Here is a 19,857-nt window from a genome sequence, read left to right on the forward strand (position 1 = left end):
TGTGTATATTTTGATGATTCAAATCATTTATGCGATTTATTGTGAATGGAAGATATACATTTTAAAAAAAAAAAGGAAAAAAAGAAGAGGGAGAAGAAGAATGAAATTGGACTTACAAAAGCCTTGTAGAAGCCTTTAACGGCTTAGCCACCGCCCAGTCCTAGCCCAACAGGACTACCGAAAGTGCCAAGGCATTTCCAGCTGTTAATAATTGAGCTGGGTTAAGTTCAGGGTTTAGGAATTTGGGTTGACCCACTGCGACTCCTAAATTATCCTGCTCACTTTTGATCTCAACTCTTAAAATGAGCTCACAAAATGGACATGGTGGATTTCTGACAAACATCACGGTGGGCTCGCTTAGGTTTCCAGTGCAGTAACTTCTTGTGAAAGGCTTTAGCAGGAAATCCACAATGTTATCGTCCACTCAGTAGATAACTTCTAACTTACTAAGTGTACTGCAAACCTTGAAACTCTTTTGTTAAAAAATCAAAATAATTAATAGATAGAAGAAAATCCATAAATGGAATATACTATTTTTGGAATTTGAAACATAAGCCATCCTCATTACGTCTCAGTAGATTTGTGGACTGGATTGATAGTTCATCCAGCCATGCATACTGCACCTGGTCCGTATTAGTTTTGTATAAAATTACAGTTTTCAAACATTGCTTCGCTGGTACGAGCGTGGATGCACGAGCCACGTGTAAATGGGGTCACATGTCTGGAGAGGTTTACCCAAGAAAGGGTACCTACTCATGTGGGGTGGAAGTTAATGCGGCACGGGTGCTGCATGCACCGTAACTTTCTAACAGTTACTGCCATGAGTTATTTGATACTCCGGCATCGTGTGTGGTTCATACGCAGGTACTAATAAATTGTACACGTGTCATATTAACTCAAATTAAAACAATTCAATTTCTGGGACCCACTGTAGATAGGCTGTAACCTCAAAATGAGATTGGTTTAAAGATTTTAAGCTCTCATACATGCTCGCTGAATTAGGACCGTTGGATATTTTCGTTCTGTCCATACGATACACGTGCTCTAATTTAATAGTTAGGTGACCAAACTAGGATAAACTTTGCTTTATGATCCATCTACATCGGGGCTCGAGTGGTTGGCTCAATTTAAGTATGTGCCATATGCACAATTTCTTAATGCCCGAGTATGATCCATCACGCTCTCCCAGAGTATCAAAGTTTTCCTCTACATTTGAAGGAAATAAATGATCCAGTGACAAACGGGCCGGACTGGCTGTCTACAGTCCGCATGGTTTACGTTAGGTTTGGTCTAAGGCTAGAAAGGCCCATAGACTATTGGGTCGGGCCGTAGCATGAACTATGAGCCAGGTAGCTCGTTGGATTAGACCTGGGCCGCAGCATGCATAGAGGTACATGAACTGGCTCGGCCCACTTGGGTTGGCACTTGTTATGTGGTTGGGTTGGCCTGGTCTAGTTACCTTAGTAGAGTTGGGCATGGGACGACTTGATTCACCTGACTTGACTTGTCCAACTCGTTTAGACTCACTCGACCCAAACCGAATGGGTGAGTCGGTTCGAACTGAGTAGGCTTCGCCCAATCTAAACTCAAATTGATTCGAGTTCGAGTTACCTAGTAACTCAACATGACTTGACCCGAAACTCAATCCGGTTAGACTCGACTCAAATTTGGGTATATATATAATAAAAAACCCTAATTTTTAAGTATCTTTAACCTATATACTGCACTTAGACCCCGATCCCATCCTTATTCCAAATTCTCTCTCTCCCTCCCTCATCTTCCTCCTCCTTCTCCTCCTCCTCTCTCTCTCTCCTCTCCACTCTCTCCCTCGTCTTTCAAACCCGGTAGCCACCCACCACCCTCTTCTCTCTCTCTCTCTCTCTCTCTCTCTCTCTCTCTCTCATCTCTCGATCTGAATCGGTGCCAACTCGAATGGACTCGGTACTTTTGACCAGGTCAGACTCGGTCTAAATTAGTCAAGGCTAAACCCGACTTTGATCGGTTTAGGCATGTTGGCCTCGGTACCGAGTCAAGTCAAGTTCGGGTCAGGCCTATTTCAAAATCGGATCGAGTTGGGTCAGCCCTAACTTGGTCCGAATCGACTGGACACCCAGCTCTATTGCCTAGCTAGTAGGCTGGATTGGGATCCATCATGGGTATTTTAGTTTATGAATTGGCAACTGATGGGCCTGGCCCAGTTCAGTCCAGCCCATTGCACTACCCAGCAAAAAGCTCCGTGGGGCCTACCGAGGTGTCTTTGTAACATCCACTCCGTTCATAAGCTGCACCGGGCCCAGATATCGGTCAGATCCAAAATTAAAGTGGGCCACACCAAAGGAAACAGCAGGGACAATAACACCCACCATCGGAACCTTCCTGAGCTCACCTGAATGTTAATGTGCCATCCAACCCGTTCACAGGGTGGGTCATACCAAGATGAATGCAAAACACAAATACCAACCTGATCCAAAACTTCAGTCAGCTCCAAGAAGGTTTAAAATTAGGGTGTCCTCATCCCCACCGATTCCCGTGTCTGGTCCACTTCATCTTTGGATCCACCTGACTTTTGTGCTCACAACCTAATCTGATGGACGGAGTGGATGTCAAATATACATCACGGTGGTGGGTCCCACATAACTTTTTGTAACACAGGCTAAAATTGGCCTACAGTCACAGATACCTATCAAAGTTACATCTGTCTTTTATCCAAACGGGTTTTTTTTTTTTAAAAAAAAAAAAAATTTTATTTATATCCAAACAGTAAAATGCAATGGCATTCTAAATCATGGGCAATTTGGTAATTTCCGTGGTTAAGTAGATTTCCCTCAACACTCGAAAAATAATCATGTGTTAGCTCACTGCAGGGCCTATATAAAAGCCTCAACAACGTTCCTGCAACTCTCACATGTCGCCTAGCCATGTATACCAGCCATGGAGAATCCGACTACAACAGCAGTTGTTCTTCGATCACGACCCATGATTCCGGCCACAGATCGATCAGCGACGTTAGTTTTGGGAGCTCAAGTTCTCTCTCCACATGTTCATATGGAGAAAGCAGCATCACATCTTGTAGTCACAGGCCACACAAGGCGCACCACCCGGCCTGGGAGGCCATAAGGTCCGTCCGAAGTGAGAACGGCCACATTGGTCTCCACCATTTCCAGCTCTTGCGTCGCCTTGGAAGTGGCGACATTGGAAATGTATACTTGTGTAGGCTTAAGAATCCGACATTAAGGCCGTCCGGGTGCATGTATGCTATGAAAGTGGTTGATAGAGAAGCGCTCATCATAAGGAAGAAATTACGGCGGGCCGAGATGGAGAAGGAGATATTAGGGATGCTCGACCACCCATTCCTTCCGACGCTTTATGCCCATTTCGACGCGTCCCACTACTCGTGCCTTGTCATGGAGTTCTGTAGTGGTGGTGACCTGCACACCGTGCGGCAACGCCAGCCTCACAAGCGATTTAATGTTTCTTCTGTTAAGTAAGTTCCTATTTTAGATATCTTTATATGGGTGTTTACAGTTGTCCCCTCTTTATTTAAGAACTGTTGAAAAAGTAAGTAGAGATTTCCATTCATGGCGGAGATTTTTATTCACATTCAAAGTGGGGTAGTGGTTCCATCACAATTTATTGTAGAGCGGGTGATGGAGACTTTCACACCGTGCGGCAACGCCAGCCTCACAAGCGATTTAATGTTTCTTCTGTTAAGTAAGTTCCTATTTTAGATATCTTTATATGGGTGTTTACAGTTGCCCCCTCTTTATTTAAGAACTGTTGAAAAAGTAAGTAGAGATTTCCATTCATGGCGGAGATTTTTATTCACATTCAAAGTGGGGTACTGGTTCCATCACAATTTATTGTAGAGCGGGTGATGGAGACTTTCATGTCCAATTTGCGAGATTCCATTGGATTGATGGTTGAAAATTCTTTTTTATTTTCATTTTTTCTATTTATAGTAAGTTTTAATTTGATCATAACTCTTCATCCTTTGAGTTTAAGAGTTGTGTTCAAAATAAAAAAGGCTTAGAAAAATTAGGAGAATAAATATGACACTTACTATTTTTGGCTAAAAACCACAAAGTTTAGTAGGAATCATGATCCTTTATAAATAGTAAGTTTATTATTTATAGTCAGTCAGGAGTTGGAGTTTGATTTTTAAACTTTTTCCTTAAGTTTTCTAGGATTGTAATTTTATTATTATTATTATTATTATTATTTAATATCATTAATCAATCAATTTTTGAATTTCTTAGAATTTATTTTTATTTTCTTATTTTTTCTTATGGATTCGAGGTATCTTTGTGAGGAGTATAGAGAAGTTCCATAGGTTCAGAGTAGTTATCCCCTTTGAGGAAGATGGTGATCGACCTCATCACGTTCATTCCTGCATTGATAACCTCGCTTTCATAGTAATTATTATTGTGCTCGCTTTCTAAATTTTATTATTTTGATTTTTGTTAGATGTATTTTATAGATTGAGGACTCCACTGGAGAATTAATAACTCATTTATAAAAATAGGTTTTATGCTGCGGAGATACTCTTAGCTCTGGAGTACTTGCACATGATGGGGGTGATTTACCGGGACCTGAAGCCGGAGAACGTTCTCCTCCGAGAAGATGGCCACATCATGCTCACTGACTTTGATCTCTCCCTCAAATGCGACGTTGTCCCTAAGCTCGTCAAAACCCGGCCCGACTTTGGGATTACTACTGCAAACAACATGAAGAAGCGTTCAACTGCTTCATGTGTGCCGCCCATGCAACCAGTGCTCTCGTGTTTCTCAACGTCGAAAGACGCTGCGAGGAGTCATGAGAAGACACCCACAATGACAACCACTTCAATGAAGATTGAATTGCAGGAGCTAAACCCCGAGTTGGTGGCTGAACCTATCGACGCTCAAGCAAGGTCCTTTGTGGGCACACACGAGTACCTTGCGCCGGAGGTTATCGTGGGGTCCGGTCATGGGAGCGCTGTTGATTGGTGGACATTTGGGTTGTTGTTGTTTGAGCTTGTGTATGGGAGAACACCATTCAAAGGCCAAACCAATGATAAGACACTCATGAACATTATGAAGAAGCCTTTGAATTTCCCTTGGATTGAAACTAGTAGTAGTAGGGATTTAGAAGAGTTGGTGAAGATTCAAGATCTTATAAAGAGACTCTTAGTGAAGAATCCCAAGAGGAGGATTGGGAGCTTGATGGGGTCTGTTGAAATTAAGAGGCATGAGTTCTTTAAAGGTGTGAATTGGGCTTTGATTAGGACTGTGAGACCTCCTGAGGTTCCTAAAGACATAGAGAAGGTTCGGAAGAGAGCTGTTGGTACTACTACAGAGCTATACAAGAAAGATAACGATGCCACATACCACATTCCTCAGCATTTTGCCTATTTCTAGGACTGTAGATAAGGTGGGAAAAAAATAATCATGTGATGACCCTAAAAAGGAAGTGATCTAACTAGGAAATTGCTATTGCTATATGTTTCTCGAGGGCGGGCCTGTTCATTGGATGGTCCGGATGTATCCGAGGTGCGCCTACCTCACTGACAGCCGCATTATGGCATTGGTGGGCTCCACAAGATAGATGTTGAAGTAGTACTACTAGATTTTAAAAGCTTACTACGGAGTATTTTGTTGATTTACTTCCTTGGGCATTCATTGGTGGGGGAGGAAATATACTTAGGTTCATTCTCATTGGCAGGTTGAACCTTGTCTGATCGTTGGTGGGAATGGCCCAGAAATCTCCCACATTAAAGGATCTCAGCCCTTTGATATTGTGACCTGCAAATGCACGGTTGGAGATTTTTTTAAAAACAGGGCAATGCTCCAAATTCAATGGAGAAAAAGGTCGAAGTACCAAAGTGTTATGATATTTCATAGATTTCCCGGGTATTCCTCATGTATGGTGAGGCCCACCATACCCCCCATTTGGGTCAGCAAAAGGTGGGCCCACATGCAAGAAATCTCCTCATCTGCAAATTATACATTTGGTGATGAGAAAGACAAGGGCTAATGGTATTTTTGAGATATGTTAACGTTCATAGTACCATGTCATCCATTAGATGCATCCTGCCTACATTAAAAAATATGGCCTGATCGATAACTCAGGTGGACGGTGGACCACACCAGAGGGAACACTGGGAGAGACTGGGGAAGGGAAAACCACCTTAGCAACATCCAGATGGAATGCGGGTCCACAGTGTTGTGTAATGTCACCCAACACAGTCCTTAGGTGTGTCCCATCAGGATCAAGTGACAAACTGAAATTCAAGACATTCCAAAATTTAGGTGGGCCACAACAAGTAAATATATTGGATGTAGGCATGATTGTCATTGCTTCCTGTGCTGCTGTTACGGTTCAGATCTGATACATGCTCCCTTTGATTAATAGTGGCAATGATTCGTTGCACTGCCAGTGTTCGGTGTTCCCCATCTCTATCCCTCCATCTCTAGCCCACAATCCATATATCTGTACCATTCAATGGATGATCTATCTCTTGAATGGGCCACAGTCCATATTTGACACCAATATAGTGATCTCAATTGCCAAATCTTATGGACTATGAGAATCACCTAATAAGTTAGGCAACTAATTGGGTGGTTACAATCATCCGATGATCATCCGCATACTAAAAATTATGGCTAGATGAAAATTGAAGAGGTGTCCCATTACTTAATGGCCTAGATGGAGTAGCACGTATGCCCGTTATGTCCAGCGAAGATTATAATACAGTTCATCCACATGGTGGACATCAAACAAAATGGCGTTGCAAATTAACGGTTAATCTAGAATAATTTGATACGATCGTCCACTAATTACAAGCTATGTCGAAATCAAGAAAATCTACAAATGCTGCAGCCGACGATTACTCCAAATGGTCACGAGAACTGGTTTAATGATCTTTGAACTTACAATATCTTACACTCTTTAAGTAGTTTGGGGTGGGTTTTTTATACATGTTCCACCTGAAGCTTCTCTTCCGTGGTAATGGCATTGTACATCAGAATTCCGCAATTAAGCATGCTTGGACGAGCAGTAGTAAGAGAATGGCCTATTGTATTTCAAGATTGAAGTCTTGAGCTCAAGCTAGCTTAATTATCAAGAAGAAAAGTGAAGAAGGGAGAAATCTTCGACTCTAGCTCTAGAGAAAACTTCAAATATGCCATGATCAAGAAAAGAAAAAAAGGAAGAAGCTTGAACTCTTTTACCCTCCAGAGAAAACTTCAGATATTAGCAAGTGTCATCCACAACGTAAAATGCTCATAATACTATCTACTTGCACCACTCCAAGATAATTTAAAAGGAAAATGCGTGACTGATTAAGCAAAACGGTAGTTAGTATTTCATTAGCAAGATCTTCTTTGTAAGAATAACACCATGGGAGTTGTGCTTTCAATGCCCGTCTCAAACCTAGATAAAGGGAGAGGGTTTTGTCAGGTTGATAGTCAATGTGAAACTCTTGCTACAAGTTTATAGTAGATCTTAACATGGTTGGCAAAATAGGATTCTGTTGAAGTAATTAAGTCCATTGATATACATTGATACATCACACTCTGACAACTTAAGCTTTTGGAGTAACTGGTTGTTTGACATGGTATCAAAGCAGAAGGTCTTATGTTCGAATCTCGAGAGCAGCAAATATGCCTTGCTAATATATTATTCTCCCATGGGGGGTCAGGAAAATCAGGTCCTGCCCAGGGACCGGGAAATTAAGTCCGGCCTATTTATGGTGTGAGTGTCCCTCCACCTTCGTCAATATGTTCCCGTGCGAAGTTCTCACCCCGCACGTGTGAGGGGGTGTTGAAGTAATTAAGTCCATTGATATACATTGATACACCACACTCTGACAACTTGAGCTTTTGGAGTAAATGGTTGTTTGACAGATTCATCATGTCCTTTATTAAATTAGTTGAGATAAGGCTTAAATGATAATGATGATGGTCTTCCTTGATCAAGTCTACTTTTGGGTGCCACTTAAAAATAAGTTCATCTCATTTTAGTTCATCATAATTTTTGTACTAGGTATGGCGTCATTGTTGTGTGTGGAAGAGCCAATGTCCTATGCGAGTGGTGGTGGCGGCTTTGCTGCGCGCGTGCAGCATGAGAGGCTGAGATTTGACATTGAGCTAGTGTTTTAACAGATCTCAAACTAATTTGGGCATTGGGACATCAGAGATGGTGGACGATGGCTAGACGGAGTGACGAGAAGAGTTGTTGTCATGATGTGTGAGGAAAAAAAAATAGAGATAAGCTAGGGTTTTCTTAGGCTTTGATACCACGTTGTTCTTCTTCTCTTTTATTTTTTATTTTTTATTTTTTTGGTTGAGATGATCTCTTCTCTTTTCATTTGATTAATTTATAATAAGTGAAATTGTACAAAAATGGTAATAACACAAGCAAATATAGAAAATAATATAAGGTGATTTGCAGAAGCACATAAATATCTATACTTATATTTGCTTGTATACTTATCTTTTTTGTATAATTTCATTTATTATAAATTAGTGAAATAAGGGAAGAAAAGATCATCTCAAAATTCTCTACACAATATAGTATTTTGATGATAATGTTGGTATTCGATAAAACACGAGGCCACATATGTTAATAGACAACTCGTATTTAGTTAAATGTGTATGGTTAGAATAGTGTGGGCATGCGAGAGTCATATTCAACTTAAGTTCAATTGAACTCTTATAACCCTAGGCACCAAACCAGCCATCAGATAAAACCTATGAAAGTTGATCTGACTATCCAACCATCAATGTTGCAACAATCAGGAAATTTAGAAAGGGAGGATTAGTCATTTTGAATGGATTTTTTAAATAATTTATAACCTTGAGCCAATGAATTTTCTTTTAATGGTGATTACAAGCCTTATGTTTTTTTAATAATGTAATAAAGGAAGAGAAATTTAAAAAGTAAAGGTGGAATCACCGATTTTATTGATTTATAAATAAAGCTCCGTACATCAACAAAGAGACAAAACAAGTAGAGAAATAAATAAAATGAGGAATATCTAAGGCTGCATGTATGGATAAACAATCAAGGCAGGTGGTTAACAAAATGTGACCGGAGTGTGATCTTCCAAGTTAAGACTTAGTTGGTCGGGGATCTGACAGTGGTAGGTCATAAATATTTACACTACTCTTGCTGTATTGCATTGATGGCGCTGGACAATAATGATCTAAGCTATCTTAAAATCCAGAAGTTCTGTAGTGGGGCCAAACAGAAGTGGAGGAACTAAATTTAAAACTAAGATAAGTAGCGTTGTGCTATGTAAAGAGATTGTGTTTAGCGTGGGCCTTGAGTGCTTCATTAGGTGCTCCTCATATATATAGATATGGGAGGGTGATCGTCTAGATCAGGATTTCCTTGCCAGCATGACTGCAGAGATCCGTAAAAGTTTTGAGATTAGTTTGTATCCTAATCAGACTCAGATTCCTCATTATGTCTTTTGATTTCTTTCCATTTTAAGAGGAATTGGCTTCTCGAACCTTCGTAATCACTGTAAAAGCATTGATTGTGTCTAAAAAGTATTTCCATTTTAGTAGGAATGTGTGAGATGACCTTGCCGAGCATATCCAGATTGCGATAAGGTTCCTATTTCGAGAGGTCTTTATAAGCTTACGGAGTACACTGCTTCAACCACACGTGTGAGAGCTGCATATCCTTCATTGTAGTATCTTATCTGCAAATATGTATACAACTCTGTGTTGTTTTCCTTTTGCAGGTGACATGTTGCCGGAGAATATAAGACGAAAAATATCCTCGAGTCATGAGTGAGATTTCATCCTTAGTTACTATGTGATGCCGACACACGGTGGCATTTTATTGATTTGGGTGCATGCATCAGGACGGGTGTAAACAGAAAGGTCACATCCATGAGCAGTTGAGAAACTTGCTGGGAATGTTAAAACGTGGCAATATATGCACTTCAAGACCATGGTGAGCATCTCCGTATGGAACAAATCCTAATTGAAGTGAGAAAATGCAATCCCACCCAATTGAAAACTGCCTTATTTCAAGCCCTAATCAGGCCATTCCAAGTGTCCAAACCTTAGTAGGTAAAATCAATATCCCAGCTACTATTTTGTTGCCTACAGTACCTTTTATTGAATTGAGAAAAAGACCTTTTTGTTAGTTTGCATGCACTTTTATTGCATGCCTATAGGTATATACTCTTAGGCACATATGTTGAGAAATTTCTAGGCCATTCCAAGAGCAAAGAGAGTTATAAAGACATGGAAATGCATGATGTGTGAATTACATGAGCTTATATTATTAGGTAGAAGATGTGGTCAGGAGAAATACATGGAGACTGTTTTCTCCTTAGACAGATGAATGGTATTGAAAGAGGCCTCAATCAATGCTAGTTGGTTTTTTATGTCAACAAGCAACCATTTCCATAACATTCCAACGCACTTTTCCGCTACTGACGTGGCAGAGTTGTCAGCCCATGTTGGGACAGTGGATGTATAATTCAGATTGACCCTTCTCCTATGGCCCACTTGATTAATGGATGGACACGACTACTGGAAGAATGGATATGGTTTCATGACAAATGGACTAAAGTAATAACTTACCATTGAATCCGCGTAAGTGCGATGCATTGGCACGTGCATCGGTTTACAGTAAATCACCACCTCCCCAAACAATTATTTAGGGGCGAAAACACATGGGAGATGATAAGGTAGAGCTTATCTAGCTAGAATAACGTAGAGCCATCTCTCATAGCATATGTGGCAAAGGTCACTTAACAATCAGACCATCGCTACAGTTTTTCCCTATATTGGATGGCAAATGGTTCAAAATACACATGAGTAAGATTTCAAAACCATATGATTAGTTTGTTATAGAAAAACACCACATGTTATCGGTGCAAGTAAAGCAAAACCATAAAAAAGAGTCATACTAAAACTCAAAGGCAAATAGAAAAAAAATAAAATACGAAAAATCATAAAATACAAGGATCACTCTCCACCCATACACGGAATCACTCACCAAAGAAAACCCCACAAGATGCACACGATTTCTACATATGTTCGCATTGTACATACAACACAACCTAAACAATTAGGCTTCAGTCGTGAATAGGAGAGAAGAGAGTGAGAAAGGAAATATGTTTTCTATTTGGAGAGTATGATGCTCCACTGCCTCCACACAATGGTCTATTATGAGAAATGTGGTGTATTTCAAAAATAAAAAGTAGAGTGTTAGAAAAACAAAAGTTATACCATTTGATTTTTTTTTTTTTTAAAAAAAGCTTTTTGTGAAATTATTTAATCCCACATGACAGAGTGTGAGTACCTAGTGGGGAAATCTGGCTCAGTGGATACATCTCAAAGACAATGACTAGGTGTTAATCAATGACAACTTAGAATCATCATTAGTTGCAGATCACCATCGATAGGTTAAATGGTAGCCCGTCGTTTCAACAATGAAGTCTTGGTCACTCATTCTACCACTTGAGCTGTGGATTGGTGTGTTCCATTTTCATTGCTATAGATCATTATTGGGGTTCTCCCAACACTCTTTGAGGTATATATTACTTTATCTTATAGTTTATTGCACTTCATAATATTGGATATTTAAACTATTTTTGTATCCTACTTTTACTTTAATGGCCACAACTTAGGTAGATAGGATTGTCTGGTAGGTTTGATTTTTGAGAGAAACCATCCATGATAGGGCTTTGCATATGGAAGGACCTGAATTTTCATGTCACTCCATGTGTAAGGTAAAGCTACCATATTTCCCTAGTGCTAGCTCCACCATATTTCCATGTGATCACGCCTTCGAAATGTTGGAACCCTCGTGTGAGTTACAGATGTTTAGCTGTACCATTTCCCTTGATACTGGTAGCAACATCCTTGGAGCCCATATTTGTGATCAGAGCCATTAATCAACTGGTGAGTTAGGCATGGATGGCCCAAGGCCCAAAAGTTCATCATTCGGGATGAGCTCGTTAACCCAGCTAAAAGACATCTCAAAATAGAATGTGAACGGTTGATCATGGTTCAAATATGGTTCCTGAGATGTGGTTAATGAATCAAATTGTTACTCATAAAACTGGTTGTAGATAAAAAAAGTTTGTATGACTAGTCGAGTGGGACCCATTATGGTCTGTATGACATCCAACCTGCTGGTGGGCCTCACATGAATTTGAGGTTTTTGGGTCGTTTTCCATTATTTTTTCAATGGTGTCTCTATGTGTGTGTGTGTGTGGGAAAAAAAAAAACAAAAGAGACTATCCCCAACCTGGCCTGGCCCTGCCCGGCCTAATGGCCCAAGGTCCAAGCCTGAACCATCATAGGTCTAACACAACGGGCTCAAACCGAGCCCAAGAAATGGTTGCACCTGGGTCAACCATCCCGGGCTGCAGAATTGATAAAACCCCCTATTTCCCACTTGAATGTTCCTAATCCATTAGTTAATCAAGCTGACCACATATGCACATAGAAATAGATACTTAAAGGAACGAAACTGACGGTCTACAATGTTTGGGATGGCATATTTGCAAGATGTAACACATGAACATATGAACTGGACTGGGACAACTGGGTTGAAAGGATTTGAGCTGAGCCCAAGCCCAGCCATGAAATTGATGGGTCATGCTTGCTAGGTTCAGGCCGGATGCCCATGGGCCAAGGTTGTAAATTGAAGCCGATTTCAAGCAATGGTACGCTAGAGCATGGCCATGGTGTTCTGGGGCGTGCCATGTGGTACTTGAGACATATCTCACGTTCGTTTTACCTCTGTCATGATTCCAGATGGATAACACCCATCGTTCCATTGGGCCCACTTGATGAGATAACCGTCCATATCATGGATACTATTATGTACGTACCATTCTAATGAATTATTCTAGCTCACATTCACTCCAATCAATATCAACGTCACGATTCAATTCACGTGTGCATCCAAACGCTGGCATCAGGATAGATGGATTATTTACAAATAAAATCCATGATTCAATTGCATCCATTACTTTTTCTACAGTTTATCCCACTTTTTCTATATATGGACAGACTCAATTTGCAGATAACCTTAATAGGTGTAGATGAATCTTCATCTAGAGTCTGACATTGGTGGTCTTAGTATGGAAAAGGTGTAAATGGGCCTAACTAATGCCAAATCCAGCCCACCTATATTTATTATTACTTACTATAGGTAGGAACCGTCGTAATAGGTTTTTGTGTCCGAGCCCAAGTAAGGCCACCAGCTTAACGGTTGGCATGAGACGTTTATTTGCCTTTTTGAAAATAATATTACCTTATTGCAACTTTGTCACTTAACATCCAGTAATACAAACACGAGATTCATCTATTAGACTAGCATGCTTGCATTGGCAACTAAATTAGAATTAATCATTTGCTTGTAGGCAATTGGTTTAATAACAAATCATACATCATGAAAGATCAAGCGCTTGTCGTCTATACAATGGTATCATCATGTGATATTCATTTAATTAACTAATAATTAATTCTCAAGGTAATATATAGGCTTGCACAATCTAGCTAAGTATAAAGTCAATATATTAAATTTTGTGAGATCTCATTTTGATCATCTTATAAATCAAGGCCAAGTTCTATCTCACATGTACGTGTATCTGAATATGTATCATTTCTATGCATTGCACAATGGTCCACAGGACCTTATCACTTAGCATGGAATAACAAGGATATAAGAGCCACCTACAGGACTAGTACATTCACACTAACAACTGAAATGGAATTGACCCACTACTTGTAGACAATTAATCTTGCCGCACATGTGACTCAATTAATCATACATTATGAGTGATAAAACATATATCGTCTATACAATTATTCATCCAATTAATTAATGATCCATTCACGGTGTAACGATTAGTCTTACAATATCTGATTGAGTTGAAAGTCATAATACTGATCATCTCTATGAGTTCTGTTTTGATCATCTCACACATATATATATATATATATATATATATATATATATATAGAGAGAGAGAGAGAGAGAGAGAGAGAGAGAGAGAGAGAGAGAGAGAGAGAGAGAGAGAGAGGCATGCTTACCTATGCACCTGCGCATTTCCCGTGAAAGCCTTTAGCAGTGAGTGAGTTCTTGCGTAAGGAATCTAAGTGGGGCCCACTATGATGTTTATGATAAATACAACCCGTCCATCCGTTTTTCAAAATCATTTTAGGACATATGAGGAGGATCTAAAACTTAAATGGGCCACGTAAGAGGAAACTGAGGAGATTTAGTGACCACCGTTGAAACATTTATATTGCCACAAAAGTTTTGGATCGGTTTAAGTTCTTATTTTTTTCACTTCATCTCAGTGAAAATGACCTTATAAACGGTTTGGATGGAATATAAACAACAAGATGGAGCCTTCGAAAGTTTCGAAGGTAGGCATTCCTTTCCCCACTGTTTCATCTCGGATGGCCCATTGAAGTTTTGGATCCTTCTCATTTTTGGTCGGATGTCTTAAAATGAGCTCGAAAAAAGGATGGACGGTTTGGATTTATTACAAACATTATAGTGGGCCCCACCCAGAATCCTTGAGCAGGAGCCTTTGGCAGGAAATCCACCTCCTACGCTCACACCGAGACTTCTACGCTAGACTTCTATCTTTGCACGGAAATCGGATTGCGTTCCGAGTTAAACTCTGTTGGGCCCACCGTGAATGTATGTGGTTTATCCAAACCGTCCATCCGTTTTCCCAGCTCATTTAAGTGGTCGAAACCAAAATTGCACATACAAAGATCAAGTGTACCATAGCACACGAAACAGTAGGAGTAATGATTTCCACTGTTGAAACCTTGCTAGGCCCCACGGTGATGTTTATTTATCATCAAACCCGTTCATAAAAGGGAAAAAAACAAATATAATCTTAATCCAAAATTTCAGTGGCCCTCGAGAAATTTTCAACGGTAGATGTTTAATTCACACTGTTTCATGGTGTGGTCCATCTGATATTTTGATATGCTTCATTTTTGGGCTTAAGCCGTAAAATTATCTGGTAATATGAATGGAAGGAGTGGATTAAATATATAAATCATGGTGGACCCCAAAGAGTTTAATCCATTCCGTTCATCCATTTTTAAAGATCATTTTAGGGCTTGACAAAAAATGAGAGGAATATAAATCTCAGGTGGACCACACCATTGGCTATCCACCATTAAAATCATCCTAAGGCCCACTGTACTGTTTATTTGACATCTAATCTGTTGATTAGGTCATATAGACCCATAAGAAGGGAAAAAACAAAGAAGCTTGATCCGAAACTTTTATGGGCCCCCAAAAGTTTTTAATGGTAGAGGTCCATTCAACACTGTTTCCTGTAATGTGGTCCACTTGAGATTGGGATATACCCCATTTTTGGTCTCATACCATAAAATGATCTAGAAAAACATATGGATGACATAGATGAAACACATACATCATGGTGGGGCCCACATAACATTGACTACCTGCCATTGGCAGGTGGCAGGGGTATCATCCAATTCGTTTTCCAATTCCATGGGACACGGATTTCTTGCTAAAGCCTTTCCCATGAAGATCTTACGCAAGGATTCTCCCACGAAGATCTTACGCAAGGATTCTGTGTGGGGCCCACTATGATGTTGGTGTGAAATTCAATTAGTCCATTCATTTTTAGAAATCATTTTAAGACATTATACCAAAAATGAGGAGGATCCAAAATTCAAGTGGGCCATATGAGATGAAATAGTAGGGAAATGAATGCCTACCGTCGAAACCTTCCTAGGCTCCACCTTGATGTTTAGATTCCATCCAAACCATTTATAAGGTCATTTTCACTGAGATGAAATGAAAACACCAAGAACTTAAACCGATACAAAACTTTTATAGCTATATGAATGTTTCAACGGTGGTCCACTAAATCCCCACCGTTTCTTTTCGTGAGGCCCATTTAAGTTTTGGATACACTTTGTTTTTGGTCAAAAGTCCTAAAATGATTTAAAAAAATGGATGGATGGAGTGGCTTCCTCACAAACATCACAATGGGCCCCACACGGAATCCTTGCGCAGGAGCGGGAAAGCCGCTTGCAATTCGAGTAAGTGTAGGTGAGTCTTTTTTTAAGACTCTCTCTCAATGCATTGAATCTCAGCCGTTCTCCTCATCTTAAGGCCATCATGAAAGCTCGCATATAAACTCCTTGAAATACAGTGACGTCTCTCTCTCTCTCTCTCTCTCTCTCTCTCTCTCTCTATATATATATATATATAGCGCCGGTCTCTTACGAACTGTACCGCACATAATTTATGTGCGAACCTTCATGTACGCCGTAGGATGAGGAGAGTGGTTGGGATTCTACTACGTTGAGAAGAGAGTCTTCGAAAAAGACTCTCCTGCACTCACGCCACGCCAAGGGAGGCGGATTAGCTACTGCCAAGTTGAGTAGCGAGACTTGAGGGCCCACCTTGATGTATTTGTTGTATCCACACCGTCCATCCAGTTTTAGAGATCATTTTAGGACATGAGAAAAAGAATGAGCATATCGAAAGCTGGAGTGGACCCCATAGAAAACAATAGGGAGAGAGACACCTACCGTTGAAACCTTCCTAAGGTCCACTTTGATGTTTATTTAAGATCTAACCTGTTCATCAGTTAACTTAGTCATTAAAGAATGAAAAACACTAATATTAGCTTGATCGAAAACTTTTGTGGCCCTTAAAAGTTTTTAATGGTGAGCGTCACTCTCTCCACTATTTTCTGTGGTGGGGTCCACTCAAGCTTTTGATCTGATTCATTCTTTGGCTCATGCCATAAAATGATCTCTACAAATGAATGGACGGTGTGGATACAACACATACGTCATAGTGAGGCCCACATAATTAGGTGATGTCACTTTAGTAGCAAGTCTACTCAACCAGTCAGTTTTGGACGAGGATTGCGTCCTACCCCCGCCCAGATGGGCAACGCTCTGCGAGGTGGACAATAATGTTTACATGCCATTTGTAGCCCTGTGATCGACAATAATGTTTAAATGACATCCGCACCGTTTATGACATCATTTCCACTGAGATAACTAAAAACAAAAATATTATCTTGATTCACAACTTATGTGACCCTATGAATATTTAAACCGTGGACATTCAATCCTCATGTTTTCGGTACACTTGAGTATTGAATCCAGCTCATTTTTTACCCCATGTCCTAACATGATCTCAAAAAATGGATGAATGAGATGGATTTCTCAAAAACATCACGGTGCACCCCACCTAAGTTCTAGCGTAGGAACTTCATCCAAAAGGCTTTGGCTGGAAATCAGGAAACAGATTGGCCGGTAACCGGCTAGCCAATGGCTAATGGTCGATGTTCCGTGAGCCCCACCATGATATGTGTGTTTCATCCATTCAGTCCACCCATTCTTTTATATCATTTTATGGGATGAGCCTAAAAATGAGGTTGATCCAAATCTCAAGTGGATCGCAAAGTGTTGATTGAATGCCCACCATTAAAAACTTCTTGGGGTGACAAAAGTTTTGGATCAATCTGATTTATAGTTTTTCACTTCTTCCAAGTTTGTATAACCTAATCAATAGGTTAGATGTCAAATAACCATTACAGAGGCTTAGGAGATTTTTAATGGTGGATTTTCAATCAAATTTCTTTTCCATGGTGTGGTCCACCTGAGATTTGGATCCACCTCAATTTTGGTATTAAGATATAAAATTATCTTTAAAAATGGATGGACGGCGTGGATAAAACTCATACATCATGTTGGGGTCCACATAGAACCGACCACTAGCCACTTGGCTAGTGGCAGTGTACTAGCCAAACCATGTCCAGGAGTCTGGATTGGAAGCGGATTGCGTACTGAGTAACTCTGTACCCTAAGTGTACTAAGTAAAATCTGTGGGCCCACCATGATTTATTTATTTTATCCACTCCGTCCATCCATTTTATCATATAATTCTATTGTATGAGTTCAAAACTTAAGCCTATAAAAATATTAAGTGGACCACATCATAGGAAACAATATGAATTGAACATCTACCATTGAAAAATTCTGGGAGGCCACGGAAGTTTTGGATCAAGTTGATATTTTAGTTTTCCCTTCATCCATGTATTTGTGATCTTATGAACGGGTTGAATGACAAATAAACATCACTATGGGCCATAGCAAGATTTCAACGGTGGAAATCATTATTCCCACTGTTTCTTGTGGTGTGGTCCACTTGAGCTTTGGATATGCTTCAATTTTGAGCTCAACCACTGTAATGATCTGGAAAAACAGATCGACTGTGTGGATAAACCAAATACATTCACTGTGGGCCCAACAATAAGAGTTACTAAGTAACTAATCCGATTTCGTCTCGATCAGATGTTGTACCACACGCGAGGGGAAAAGGATTGGCTATCCCTGCCAATAGCCATGTGGGCTCCACTATGAAGTATGTCTTTTATCTATGCCCTTCACCCATTTTTAAAGATCATTTTAGAGCTTAATACAAAAAATGAGACTGATATAAATCTAAGTTGGACCACACCACAAGAAACCAATAGTGATTAGATATCCACCATTAAAATCCTACTAAGGCCCACTGTGTTATTTATTTGACATCCAATCTGTTGATTAGGTCATAAAAACCTGGATGAAGGGAAAAAAACAAAGATCAACTTGATCCAAAACTTTTATGGCCTCCACAAAGTTTTTAATAGTCGACACTCAATCAACACTGTTTCAATCTCTCCTTATTGTTTTTTGTGGTGGGGTCCACTCCAACTTTCGATATGCTCATTCTTTTTCTCATGTCCTAAAATGATTTCTCAAACTGGATGGACGGTGTGGATACAACAAATACATCAAGGGAGGCCCACAAAACTTGGTGACGTCACTTCAAATCTCTCTACTCAATTTTGCAGTAGCTAATCCGCCTCTCTTGGCGTGAGTGCAGGAGAGAGTTTTTTTTTCGAAGACTCTCTCTTTCTCAATGCAGTGGAATCGCAACCGCTCTCCTCATCATATGGCCACATGAAGGAGCCCACATAAATTCCGTGCGATACCGTTTGTATAGACCAGCTCTCTCTCTCTCTCTCTCTCTCTCTCTCTCTCTCTCTCTCTCTCTCTCTATATATATATATATATATATATATATATATATATATATATATATATAGTAAAAGAAGTGGACTAAAATAAATCAAGCACATCTATGCATACGAGCACAAATGCAGGAAAATCTCAACAATATCTAGATAAAAATAAACATGTGTCAGTAAGAGTCCCAGGGGCCACAAGAAGTCTAGTATTATAAACGTTTCAATCCCACACACGTCACATGTACTGTTGTTGGCCGCACGAAGTCTAACATTATACACTTCTTAGATCCCACGTGTGTTATGCGTACAGTACATTTGTTGGTGGTACAAAGTGTAACATGATAAACGTCTCAGATCCCACACACGTGTCACGTGTGCTACGTTTGTTGGGCCACACAAGGTCTAAGATTAAAGCTAATCACATCCCACGTACATGTCACGAGCAGTGCGTTTGTTTGTAGATGTAGCACTGCCGAACGGATTGGCTGCTGTGGGCCCAAAATGATGTATGTGTTTCATCCATGCCGTCCACCCATTCTTCCAGATCATTTTATGGTATGACCTCAAAAATTAGATTGATCCAAATCTCAAATGGACCACACAGTGTTGATTGAACGGTCACCACTAAAAACTTCTTGAGGTTATAAAAGTTTTGGATGAAGCTGATATATATATTTTTCCTTTCATCCAAGTCTGCATGACCTAATCAACAGGTTAGATATCAAATAACCATTACAATGGTCCCCAGGAGGATTTTAATGGTGGAAATTCAATCACTACTGTTTTCCTATGGTGTGGTC

General features: G+C 40.0%; 1 protein-coding gene across 1 annotated transcript; it reads left to right on the forward strand.

Annotated features, from left to right (window-relative positions):
• The first annotated feature begins 2,884 nt into the window (after window positions 1-2,884).
• LOC131255945 (protein kinase PINOID 2-like) lies at window positions 2,885-5,641 on the forward strand. The gene is made up of 2 exons (XM_058256913.1): window positions 2,885-3,484; window positions 4,523-5,641. Exons 1-2 carry the CDS (start codon window positions 2,919-2,921, stop codon window positions 5,394-5,396), a joined length of 1,440 nt encoding a protein of 479 aa, XP_058112896.1. The 5' UTR covers window positions 2,885-2,918; the 3' UTR covers window positions 5,397-5,641.
• Window positions 5,642-19,857: the final 14,216 nt, after the last annotated feature.

This window comes from Magnolia sinica, chromosome 1 (assembly GCF_029962835.1).
Source record: "Magnolia sinica isolate HGM2019 chromosome 1, MsV1, whole genome shotgun sequence".
Taxonomy (NCBI): domain Eukaryota; kingdom Viridiplantae; phylum Streptophyta; class Magnoliopsida; order Magnoliales; family Magnoliaceae; genus Magnolia; species Magnolia sinica.